Source organism: Eleutherodactylus coqui, chromosome 5, assembly GCF_035609145.1.
Source record: "Eleutherodactylus coqui strain aEleCoq1 chromosome 5, aEleCoq1.hap1, whole genome shotgun sequence".
Lineage (NCBI taxonomy): Eukaryota > Metazoa > Chordata > Amphibia > Anura > Eleutherodactylidae > Eleutherodactylus > Eleutherodactylus coqui.
Window position 1 is genome coordinate 60,092,349 of NC_089841.1, and position 13,973 is coordinate 60,106,321.

The 13,973-nt window shown below is 40.9% G+C and overlaps 1 protein-coding gene across 1 annotated transcript in view; it reads left to right on the plus strand.

Moving 5' to 3' along the window:
* LOXHD1 (lipoxygenase homology PLAT domains 1) overlaps positions 1-13,973 on the plus strand; it is a 238,164-nt gene that overhangs the window by 172,529 nt on the left and 51,662 nt on the right. Inside the window, exons 33-37 of the mRNA XM_066602615.1 lie at positions 3,672-3,788; positions 5,786-5,948; positions 10,882-11,036; positions 11,438-11,647; positions 13,221-13,359. Coding sequence (XP_066458712.1) covers positions 3,672-3,788; positions 5,786-5,948; positions 10,882-11,036; positions 11,438-11,647; positions 13,221-13,359 — 784 coding nt within the window. The remainder of the gene's footprint in view (positions 1-3,671; positions 3,789-5,785; positions 5,949-10,881; positions 11,037-11,437; positions 11,648-13,220; positions 13,360-13,973) is intronic.

Consider the following 13,973-nt stretch of genomic DNA (forward strand, 5'->3'; position numbering starts at 1 on the left):
TAAAAAAGTTTTTTTCCAAAAAGCAAGGTTGAAAATCCCCAAAAGTCGTCACATCCTTAGGTTCAAAATAGGCCACGTCACTAAGGACTTCTTTACCGTATTTGCATATGTTTTTGCGTACGTAAAATATAGGTGCGCAAAACACGCAGAACAGAATCCATTGAATTCAATGGGTTTGTTCTCATGAGACTACCTACACATGACTGAGCGCGATATTGGTCTGTGACATTCAGCCCGATATCGCGCTCATGAATGTGCGAGTTATCCAGAGAAGTGTTTTTTAGGCAAAAATGCCTTTCATCACATCTGTGAAATACCGATCTTATTGCGCGAATTTCATGCCCGATAGAGGATCGGCAGTGTTTCCCACTGATTACAATGGGAAACCTTCCATCACTCTCACATGCACATCGCACGGAATGCGAGAGCCATGCGATGCATTAAAGGTCGCAGTGAGCTCAATGGGCAACGCATTACGAGAACAACGTAAGATAGAACATGCCACAAGATTTTCCCGCGCTATTTTGCTCATGTATATGACTTCATTCAAAAGATTGCGATTCCTACTTGTTCGAGATTTTTGTGCCTGAGCATGTTCAGCAAAATGCGGACACAAAAAAATGCTTTGTTTTCCTGCGTTTTTGCGCACCAAGGACTCCATAGAAGTCTGAGAGGTGTGCAAATACGCAAAGGGATGCGTGAGATGCTGCGCAAATCCACAGGGAAAAGAACACATCTGGACCTCATTAGGCTAAATAGCCTTTTAATTCACGGAAAGGGTGTGCCACACGCGTGTGAACGGGCCCAGCATGCACAAAATGGCCTGTACTATGTGCAGATACTTGCAAACCTACCTCATCCATCCTCGTTGATGAGAATATGCGCTAGCTAATGATAACGCACCCGCCACTATATGAATTCTTCGTGGATGCAAGGCGTTTTTTATGTCAAAACCACCGTGCATTACTGCAGGGAAGTAGTGATCCTCCAGCACGGCTGACAGACAAGGCGGAGAATCGCAGGGTTACTCCCATCGTTTTCAATGGGAGACCTCACATTGCACTGTGTGCACCTGGCATGTGGTGCAATGCTGCCATGGGTACTGCATTGCGAAAGCACGCACAAGATAGAACATGCCGCGATTTGTTTCCCGCATCACAGTGCCATGCGGGAAAACATCGCTCATGTGCATGACCCCATTCAAAAGAATGGGGTTCATATTTGTGCATCTTGCACCACACAAATCGTGTGTGATTTTCTAGCCCATGTGAAAGCAGCTAAAGGGCTCATTCACATGAGGGAAGTTGCACAGCTAAGTTAGCTGTGCAAAAAAACCCCATGACTATTAGAACCAATGGTTTCCTATGGAAACATTCAGAAGAAGGAATTTTAGGTGCACAAAAAAAAACGCACCTAAAAAAGGTAGGACATCAGCGACTGAAATTCCTCGCTGCGCAGAAATATAATTCTTAACTAGGGATGAGTGAGCGTACTCGGAAAAGCACTACTCGCTCGAGTAATTTGCTTTATCCGAGTATCGCTGTGCTCGTCCCTGAAGATTCGGGTGCCGGCACGGAGCGGGGAGCTGCAGGGGAGAGCGGGGAGGAACGGAGGGGAGATCTTTCTCTCCCTCTCTCCCGCCCGCTCTCCCCTGCTCCCCGCTGCGACTCACCTGTCAGCCGCAGCGGCACCCGAATCTTCAGGGACGAGCACAGCGATACTCGGATAAAGCAAATTACTCGAGCGAGTAGTGCTTTTCCGAGTACGCTCGCTCATCTCTATTCTTAACCTATCCTTAGTGCGCAATATGTAGGAGTGTCCATAAACTCCTATGGGAACTGGAAAAAAAGGGAGTGGTAGTGAATTCTGCTACGCTGCTAAACCCAGAAGCACGGTGTCCCCGTGGTGATGAAGGCATACCACAGGGCTTTTCTTCATTTTCCCCGGGGGTTACCTTCATGGTGGGGATGGAGGACTCCCTGGGGTTTCCCTTCATCTCCCCAGAGACTAACAGGAGTTTACAGTGGAACATTTAAAAGTGAAAACTTTCAGATTCAGAAGGAACTTTGGGACTGCTCCTATCTCTCTCTCGTCCCCAAACTCCCGGACAGCATTTTTTGCGCATCTAAGGGTGACTACCCACTACAGTTTTTTTCACTGCGAAATTTGCAGCGTTTTTTTTCTGCAGTTGTCTATGGGACTTGTAATGTTAAAATTGCGATCGCGCAAAATCGCGATTTTGCGGTAAATTGTGATTTTGCGCAATCCCGATTTTAACATTACAAGTCCCATAGACCCCTGCAGAGAAAAAAACGCTGCGAATTTCGCAGTGAAAAAAACCTGTAGTGGGTAGTCACCCTAATAGCTGCATGAATTCCACACCCATGTGAACGAGCCCTAAGGCTGCGATTATACTTGCTCTTTTTTGCTGTATTTTTGAACAACACTAAAAAAAAAAGCATACGGTTTAAAAAAGAAAATCCGATTTTGTTAAAAACCGTATGCGTTTTTTCAAGAAACAGTGCTTTTTTTTAACAAGGCATGCCTTTTTTTTGCTGTGGTTCAAAACCGCAGCCTTAGGGCTCCTTCAGACAAACGTAGGCGCAGAAACTCTTGCAATAGTGCACCCTTCACAGGAAAAAGGTGGTGTTATCGCATGCATCTGCGCTGTTTACTGTACTTTCTGCACTGCCAGGACGTTCAAATCACCGTGATTTAAAAAGTCCCTGATGTTATCGATTTCCATATGAAATTGCAGAGTTCAATGTGCAATTTTCATGGGAATCAGGTGAGCAAATGCGAACAAAAATAGAGCATGTCCCGTTTTTTTTTTTTCATGTGCATGAAAACAATGGGTTCTATTTTCTGCACAATGAATGTGTGTATTTTGCGTGCGCAAATTTGCTCTTGTGAGTAAGTCCATAGGGCGCACTGACACGGACGTCTTTGCATGTGTATTTGTACGTGCAATAAGCAGAGAATAGAACCTACTCACTGCGTGTGCGTTGTGTGCCATCCTCGCGTATTGTGCACACATTTGCGCACCCTCATTGAATTCTCTGTGCAAAAAAGTAGAGTGTGCTGCTTATTTCCCATGACTGAAATGCGTATGCAAAATACGAAAATGTGAAATCAATGGGTTCTATTCTTTGCGTACCAATTGGTCTTAAGGAGCCCTAAGCAGCATCATAGTTGTATCCTTAAAAGCAGAGCTTGACAGCCGCCAAGTCAGTACGTTCTATTTCAATGTCATGTTTTATGTCATCCGTAAATTTCCCTCTGACCTCCAGTGTGTAAAACCATGAATAATATATCATGGCAGCATGATTTTTGCCCAATGACAAACTCGGCTCTACTACATCCAGACCTAGCGTGCTTCCACAATTACCAGGAGCAACCGCACAGCTGGAGGATCGGCTTCCTTTAGTGGCTGGTCTGTCACAGTCAGGCGGAGACCCAGCAACGCAGTGATAATAGGCTGCCTGTTGAATTATTCAGCAAGCCTTGACAGTCGCTGTTGGTGATTATCGTGCCGGAATGGGATCCCCGTTTATACGTTCCCTGACTGACACTTTCCCGTTGATTTTGTTCTTATATCGGCCCAAAGTCAACTTCCACTTGACCCTCCCCAAAACCAATTATCTGTCTCGTTGTTCTCGCCCCTTCTGCAGCTCGAGGACATCGGGGACGTGATCGAGAAGATCCGCATTGGGCACAATGATGTAGGTGTCAATCCTGGGTGGCACTTGGACAGAGTGGACATTCGTAGACTCTTACCCAATGGAAAGGTGGGTTATAAAGCCAACGATGCCAAATTATATCTGTATATTATACCTGTATAATAATGGTGTATTTAGCTGACATTGAATGCACTTAGAGGTTCGCTGTAGGCGGTGGCCTATTTTTCATGATTTTCATTGAATTTTGACCAGTAGATGGCGCACTGTCAGCATATGTGCAAGTTTAAGGTCGGTGTAACATGGCCGTAAGCGCATTTACGCCCGCATTCGCACCACCTATTTGTGCAACGTCCGTTGGGTATTTGCGGACCGCACTTGCACGGAAAAAACGTCCATGTGAATAAGCCCTAATGGATGATTTTATCTGAAAAAGCACCAAAATAGGAAATGTTGTGATTATTTTTTCTTTTTAACAGGGACTATCAGTCCGTGAAAAAATTGCTCCCGTGAATGACTGGGTCCGTGTTCTGCTAACTGCAGACTGCAGATGTTAAACTCTCCTGTGTGAATATGGTGCTATCCTCAGGATAGGTCATAAATATCAGATCGGTGGGTTCGCTGCTCAGAACCCCCACAATCAGTCGTTGGACAGGCCGCCCTCTCTCAGGCATGTCCTATCTTTGGGTGTTCCCGCAAAGCGCCTCACCCATTATTTACAATGGGGCTGTGAAAAACTTTGCACGGTGTAGGATTTGCACATGATGTGAGGTTTCCATTGAAAACAATGGGAAACACTTGCCGATCCTCCGACGTGGCTGAAAACCAACCCGGAGAATCGCAACTTTCCTAAAGTGATGTGAGGCATTTTTGACACAAAATCGCCTCGCATCCGCGGGGAAATCTCACATTCAATATTGTGATATTGGGCTGAGTTTCATGGCCCGATATTGCACTCGCTCACGTGAAATAAACCTTAGGCCCCCTGTCCACGGGTGAGGTGGAATATCTCAAGCTGACAGTTCTATGTGATGAGCCTATCTGACAGATAGGCTCACCACGGAGAATCGCATCAAATCGCAGCATGCCGCGATTTGAGTCCTGCGAACGGAAAAACGCTATGATTTTACGCTCGTGGACGCCACGGCTGCACTTGCCATAGCAACGCTATGGAAAGTGTGCACTGCGTTACCCGCAGCCGGATAATCACTGCGAGAACAGATAATCGATATCTTAGTATCGGAAGACCCCTTTAAGTCAAATCTGCCTGGTTTCACCTATTGTGGTTGCGTGGCAAGTTTTTGAAAACATGATAGAAAGTCAGTAGTACAGAAAAAGTACGCCGAAGAAACAACCCCCCCCCCCCAAGATGGCGGAATTGTTTATTGTGCATCCTGTTGTGTATTTTGTGCAAATTTGCGAATGTCCCAAAGACTTCTATGGGGCCCTTTGGTGCGCATAGATGCAGGAAAATAGAGCAAGTCCTATTTTTTTGTGAATGTACGAAATACGCGCAAAAAAAAAAATCGATTTTGTGAATGACCCCCATTGATATCAATGGGTTCTATTCACTGCGGATTGCGTGCACTTTGTATGAGAGGACGACGCTGGGACTTTTCCTCCCAGGCTACTTTGGGGGTAAATACTCTATAAGTGACCTTTCGCATGGGACAGATTTAGTCATTGTGGACATTTCTGCGCCACAGTGTTATACCTATGGGCCTTGAATTCCACGGTTCTTAAAACCTGTGCGTCTTTACTACAAAACCGCAAGATTAAATACCGCAGGAGCAAAGTTTCTGCAGTGGAACTAAGGATGTTTCGCGGAATTTTCGATGTAAGTTTCCAATATACAGGACAAATATAAAGTCTACGTAACAAAACGTTAGAAATTCCACAAGACGTTCCGTAGAACGCATTCCGCAGTTAAAAACGCAATAAAATTCACACGAAGTGACCAAATCCGCATCAGCGCTGCGTCCAATTTCGTCTCGTATGTAAGGTCCTTAAGCCATTGTATTTTGAAGACGTCTCCGTGATTCCATAGACCACTGTAAAGACATTAGTTACTGGCTTGTACTAACGCAATCTGTCTGTAATGTGGCCAGGGCTCGCAAACCGTCACCTTCCCCTGTGAGAGATGGCTGGCAAAGTCTGAAGACGATGGAGAAACAGTGAGGGAGCTCGTCCCTTCAGACATCTTTACCGAAAAGCTTACGAAGGACGGAACTCTGAAACAGATCGAAATGGAGGTTGAAGACCCCTTGGAGAGTAAGGATATAGAAACTGGTGCAAGAGAAGTGTGTGGAGTAGATGTAGAGTAGAGAATGGCGCACGCAATCAGAAGAACACATTACATGCACATATACAATGCATACAACCCACATGGACAATACATACAGCACATACAAACTGTTGGGGGTGCGCAAAGCACAGGAACATGCGCAATTCCGTGAAAAAGAGAACACATCTGGACCTCTCTAGGCTAAATAGCCACTTAAATAAGGATGTGTTCGTGTGCTGCGTGAACATGAACATGCCCAGCGTGCGCAAAAAGTATTTAAACTCCATGTTAGGGTGGCTACACATGCGCACAAATGCTTGCCGCAGCGTTTTGGCTCATGAGCGAGGTTTGAAGAGATACCTAATCTGTTTGTTGTGCATGTGTCTGCATGTAGTACTGTAATTTTTGCACAGGCAAGGCACAGTTTACACGCTCGCATGACACGGCCTTGGGAGGTGGAAATAACGCAAGTGGAAGGGTGTGATACCGCGCAAAACACAGTAAAGAGGACCCTAAAACACCTCTGGACCCTATTAGGCTCTAATCAGCCATTAAATCTGTGGAAAGGGTGTATTTGCACGTGCAATATTTTTGCGCGCAATATGCAGAGAATAGGACCCAATAGGTTTGTTAACAGTTTCGTATTTTGTGCGTGCGTTTCGTCCACGCAAAAAATGATAGAATATATGTTCAATCTTTCTGCGTATTTGCAAAGCAAAGATCTCTATAAAAGTCAATAGGGATGCACAAACGAGCGAATTACGCTAGGATATGCGTGAAATGCTGCGCAATTCATTCGGAAAGGAAAACACATCTGGAACTTATTAGACGAATTAGCTGTTTCAATCGATGCGTCTTTGTGTCCCGTGAGCAAAAAAACACGCGGGCAGAAACAGAATAAATGAAATGCGCCAATACGTGCGCAAAAGGGAGGGGGAAGGAATGGGGGGCGGGGGGTGCTGGATGTTCACTCCTCACCAACTCCTTGCGTCCACCAATGGAGTATAAAATACACATATGGCATGAGTACGGCAGAGCAGCAGCCTCATCATTACTCAACAGACCGCTTCCTTATGACGGCAGCCGGTTCTTACAGCAGCAAAGGCCTCATATATCTCAATCCTGATCGCCGATCGGTGTCAGGAGAATTGGGCCTGTAAATTATAAACTTACTGGATGGTGAGAAGTTTTATTGCAGAAGCCACTTCTTTCTAATGCTAATGCCATGTGGCTGCAGAGATTTACAGAAGCACTAAGGCGGTGTCCCCCTCCCCCGCCCTGCTACAGACATAGCAGCTGCTACTGTGTTCCCCCAGTCTGGACTCAACCTCCCTGATTTATATTGAGCAATGTCGGGGGCCAGCAGACATCACCCATAACAAAGACCGGGGCTAATGTGCTGCATTAATGCGCATTAACCTGTATTGTTACTCGGTGCTCACCCATCTGTTCCATACTGGGGACATTATACATACAGTGCTGTCACTGGAGCCGCAGGGCATAGTCTGGGCACATTCCACAGTTCCCGACACTCTCACTACATTTCTGGGAGCACTTTTTGCAGTTGTCAACCTGATACTTTTTGTCACATTCACGGTTGATTGTTGTTTTTTTATGTATTATTTTATATATTATTACGTACTTTTATGTGTTTTTTTTTATTATTACCACATCATGTAATCTCCTTATTTTATAGAACTAAACTAAAATACGTGTAATTTCTTTACAGTATATTAATATAATCTGCTCTAATCCCAGCTTTATGAATGAAATACAGATACATTAATAATAGATATGAGATAGATAGATTGATTGACTGATATGAGATATATAGGTAGATAGATAAATAGATATTAGATAGATAGATAGATAGATAGATAGATCTGGGATAGATAGATGGAAAGATAGATATGAGATAGATAGATAGATCGATATGAGATAGATAGATTGGATAGATATGAGATAGATAGATAGATTGGATAGATATGAGATAGATAGATATGAGATAGCTAGATATGAGATAGATAGATTGGATAGATATGAGATGGATAGATAGATTAGATAGATATGAGATAGATAGATAGATATGAGATAGATAGATAGATTGGATAGATATGAGATAGATAGATAGATTAGATAGATATGAGCGATAGATAGATATGAGCGATAGATAGATATGAGAGATAGATAGATAGATATGAGATAGCTAGATATGAGATAGATAGATATGAGATAGATAGATATGAGACAGATAGATTGGATAGATATGAGATGGATAGATAGATTAGATAGATATGAGATAGATAGATAGATAGATATGAGATAGATAGATAGTTAGATAGATAGAGATGAGATAGATCGATATGAGATAGATATGAGATAGATAGGTAGATATGAATAGATAGATTGGATAGATATGAGATAGATCGATATGAGATAGATCGATATGAGATAGATCGATATGAGATAGATAGATAGATAGATATGAGATAGATAGATATGAGATGGATAGATAGATATAGATCTGAGATGGATGGATGGATATAGATCTGAGATGGATGGATGGATAGATAGATAGATATAGATAGATCTGGGATGGATAGATAGATAGATATATAATAGATAGAAAGATAGATATGAGATAGATAGAAAGATAGATATGAGATAGATAGATATGAGATAGATCGATAGATAGATTGGATAGATATGAGATAGATAGATAGATAGATAGATTGGATAGATATGAGATAGATAGATATAGATCTGAGATAGATGAATAGATAGATCTGGGATGGATAGATAGATAGATATATGATAGATAGAAAGATAAATATGAGAAAGATAAATATGAGAAAGATAGATATGAGATAGATAGATATGAGATAGATCGATATGAGATAGATAGAGAGATATGAGATAGATAGATAGATAGATATGAGATAGATAGATAGCTAAATATAGATAGATCTGGGATGGATAGATAGATAGATATATGATAGATAGAAAGATAGATATGAGATAGATAGAAAGATAGATATGATATAGATCGATATGAGATAGATTGGATAGATATGAGATAGATAGATAGATTGGATAGATATGAGATAGATAGATAGATATAGATCTGAGATAGATGGATGGCTAGATAGATAGATAGATCTGAGATAGATAGATAGATAGATAGATAGATAGATAGATAGATAGATCTGGGATAGATAGATAGATATATGATAGATAGAAAGATAGATATGAGATAGATAGAAAGATAGATATGAGATAGATCGATATGAGATAGATGGATAGATAGATAGATATAGATTTGGGATGGATGAATAGATAGATCTGAGATAGATAGATAGATCTGGGATGGATAGATATGAGATAGATAGATATGAGATAGATAGATATGAGATAGATAGATATGAGATAGATCGATATGAGATAGATTGGATAGATATGAGATAGATAGATAGATATAGATCTGAGATAGATGGATGGCTAGATAGATAGATAGATAGATAGATCTGAGATAGATAGATGGATAGATCTGGGATAGATAGATAGATATATGATAGATAGATATATGATAGATAGAAAGATAGATATGAGATAGATAGAAAGATAGATATGAGATAGATCGATATGAGATAGATAGATTGGATAGATATGAGATAGAGTAGATAGACATGAGATAGATAGATAGATATGAGATAAATAGATAGATAGATATGAGATAGTTAGATAGATAGATATGAGAAAGATATGAGATAGATAGATAGCTAGATATGAGATAGCTAGATAGATTGGATAGATATGAGATGGATAGATAGATTAGATAGATATGAGATGGATAGATAGATTAGATAGATATGAGATAGATCAATATTAGATAGATAGATAGATATGAGATAGATGGATGGATAGATAGATATAGATCTGAGATGGATGGATAGATATGAGATAGATAGATATGAGATAGATAGATATGAGATAGATAGATAGATACATATGAGATAGATAGATATGAGATAGGTAGGTAGATAGATAGATAGGTAGATTGACTGAATGGCCACTGTATTAGCAACACCCACCTAGAAGCGCGTTAGACCTCCTTTGGCCTTCAAAACTGAAGTAATTCATTGTGCTATCCATCTGTAGATATCAGATGACCCGGGGTGTGCCACGACATAAATAGATATGAGATAGATAAATAGATATGAGATAGATAAATAGATATGAGATAGATAGATAGATATGAGATAGATCGATATGAGGTAGGTAGATAGCTAGATAGATATTTAAGTAGATAGATATCAGATAGAAAGATAGATAGATAGATAGAAAAAAGATTCTGAATACCCACTAGATTGATAGATATATAGACAGAGATAGGGGGGGAGAGAGAGACACTTATAGATTGATTCTGGATAAATGTTTTAACTAGATAAATTGTAGATAGACTCTTGATTGGTCTAGGTTTTAGAGAGATGGATAGATACTACAGATAGACACAATAGATGTTAGATAGATAAATATAGGATATTCCAGATAGATATAGCTAGATTGATTCTAGATAGATGGATACTGGTAGATTGATTCTGGTTAGATAGACTATAGACTGATAGATATATAGCTAGATAGTTTATTGATAAATTATTTCTGAACAGATGAAAAATTCTAGATAAATAGATTTATTTTAGGTAGATACATAGCCAGATAGATTCTTGATAGATACATACATATATTTTTACATAGATGTACATAGATTGATTCATTATAGATAGATTGTATATACAGTAGATGATAGATACAGTAGATAGATGGCTATATGATACATAGATTCTAGACAGATTTTTTGATTTTCGATAGATAAATGCATCTGACTGTTGGATGTTTTTGAAATCATACCATCCTTTACAGCTCACACATATTGCGTGTCTGTGTACACTGGAGACGTCTATGGGGCTGGCACCGATGCCAATGTTTTTCTCACTATATACGGAGATCTTGGGGACACTGGGGAGAGAAAACTCAGCAAATCTGAAACCAACTCCAACAAGTTTGAGAGAGGAAAGGTAACCAATTTTATAGGGAAAGCCTCTAATTGTCACATGGAAACTGTCAATAAGCTGTTGTTGATGTACAGTACTAGATAAAGACATAATAATTGCCAGTGAGTCCCGTTGACCAATTAAACAGTTAATTCTATGACATAATGTGGCTATCAAGCATGTTAATAAGTATATGGTATTCATTTCTTATGACCTAAGCATGACTTGGGTATTCGCAGAAACCATAATTAGAATACAAATAAAGCCATGATTATCATATCAGTCAAGCACAACCAACCAACCTATCAGCCAACTAGCATGTTGATGGTTTCCTTACAGCAGCTAAAGAGTAAAAACTTAGTGAAAATTGTAAAGTATTAATAAAAATATCACAGAGATGCCATATCATATATCTTTATTACTAGGTGGACAAATTCATCATAGAAGCTGTTGACCTGGGCACTCTCTACAAGATAAAAATCTGTCACGATAACTCCATGCTGAGCCCTGACTGGTACCTTGAAAAGGTGGATATCCTTAACGAGGATACAGAGGAGCCATATACGTTTTTGTGCGAACGTTGGCTCTCCATGAAAAAAGAAGACAAAATGATTGAAAGGATTCTATATGAAAAGGTATATAGCCCTACATAGTGAGGAGGTCAGACTAATCTTTTTGCAGCGTTTTCAGCACTAGGTTTGGCATCGTGGGTGTAGAAACTATGCAGGTCCAGAGAGTAGTCAGGGAAAAGCCAGAAGTCAGTATCAGGTGGTCTCAGGTTCGCAGTACATAAGAGGAGGCAGGTATCATGATCAGGAGGAAGGCCAGAGGTCGGTATCGGTAGTTCTCAATTAGTTTGTAGAGGAGCAGGCAGGAGAGGAGCTTGAGTAAGACTGTGAAGCACAATACTCTCGCATTGGGCAGAGGCAGGGCCAGGCTTTTATAGTTAGCCTCATTAGGAACAGGGCAGAGCTAGAACAGGGACTGGATTTGCAGGATCTGGGAACAATGCAAAAGTCATGCAGGGGAACTGTCCAAAGGGCTGGATGGCTCAATGGGGAGAGCTACTGACTGGAGCACATGAGGTCCTGGCTTTGATCCCTGACACTCTTTATCAATGGGATACGTGGAATCTCAAGGTTCTGAGTCACGGTCCCGAGGGTTCTGTTAATTCTTTCCTGGTAATGGCAGCAGCCTATTTAACAAAGCATTTCTCTTTGAGAATGCCACTATTAGTTTTTGCCTCATACCTTGGTGGGTCATACACTGTTGGGAAGCGTTTCTTGTAGACTGAACAGGATACGTGATTTAAGCGGCCAATGAGAGATGTTTATATAATCCACCACCAGGTCCAATCAGGCACCATTACTAATGTTTAGCAAACCTTTGAATAGTTCAGTAAGGCCAGTTTACCAAAATTCGACTTAAGCCGCCAGCCTACTATCAAGGCACTTTTTATTTATTTATTTTTGGCTAGGACTTCTTGGAGGTGGTGACTTTCCTCTAGATAGAATAATCATCCAATCTAGGTTATTTAACCAGTCCGTATTACGGCTTAGCTGAAGATATTACTCTCTGAGTAGGGGTACTACTAGGTTACCAGTATAGGTATGGCGGTCTAATCTGGATACTGAGGTAGGTCTGTTCTTTACACCAGTGCAGGGTTGGACATTCATTCAGGCCCTACGCCTTTATCTGTTCCAGCTAATTCCAGTCTAGCTAGTTAGTGCAGACTACATAGTATACAAGCATTCCGAGTTATGTGTACTACATTTAGTCAGTGCAGTTGTGTGTACTGCATTGAATTTTTTTTGAGGGGGTTTTTGATGAGTTGGGTGACCAACAGAAATGCATTGAACCTTGAACCCTTGAGGGCCAATACTTGTGAGGTTTGATTGTTGTGGTCTATCCCTGCATTTGACTAGAATCGGGGATATGAACTACAACATTCTGTTAAAAGGTTTCTCAGCCACAAGAAGACACCAATATTATAATTTTTCACATGGTATGAGGAGCTCTGTTACATATTTTGCATTAGGGCACATGAGCTTCAACTCAGGCCTCTAGGTTCCATGGTGTGGTCTTTATCTGAATTGGGTCTGAAAACATTTGGGAACGGTTCAGCATATTCTGTTCCTGACAGTGACAGATGAAGATTTATGCTTGTGTATACTGTATACTAACAAGGAATCAATGGTTTCTCCACAGGATTATGATGGGGATAGACATAGCCAAGGTAGCTCATCCCAAAATTTATTGGGTTCTGCTCTGAGCCTGAGGAGCCAAGATAATAATGCCAATCTAAGGACCAAAGGCAGCACAGATGGTTCCTTACAAGAGGAACAAAGTAAGATATTGCATGTATTACCTATCAACCTGGAGCAAACCTGATCCACGTCCTGTACCTTCACAGTAATATATTTTGTTATGCATCATCATTTCTGTAACTCGCTGGACTATATTTACTTATGCCACCATACACTGGCATAAGTAATACGCCGCCGTAAGCCTCTGGTGGCACATCAATGTGCAGACTGAACCCTACACCAGCTAGAAGCTGCCATTGATTTCTGCTATGACTTATGCCAGGTTCTGGCATAAATTATGGTAAATCTGATGGCTCACTTGCGGCCAGCCTTCTTTTTTGTTAGGCTCTGCCTGTTTTTATAAAAGTAGCGTACGTCGTTGCAAAAAGGCCATAAGTCACAAATTATGGTGAGCACCATACTTTGTGACTTTTGTACAATGGAAATCTGGCTTACAGATCTTAATACATTTGCCCATTGTATCCACTTCTAAAAATTGTATCTGCGGTGATATATATTTGTATCCACAATATCAGGATATTCCATAGAGGAACATCCACAGTGAGTCATGTGACAGAGGTAGATTTTGATCTGAACAAACAAATGCAGAGTAAAGCGTTGGGAGAGACAGAAGCAGGCTCTGATGAGAAAGGAG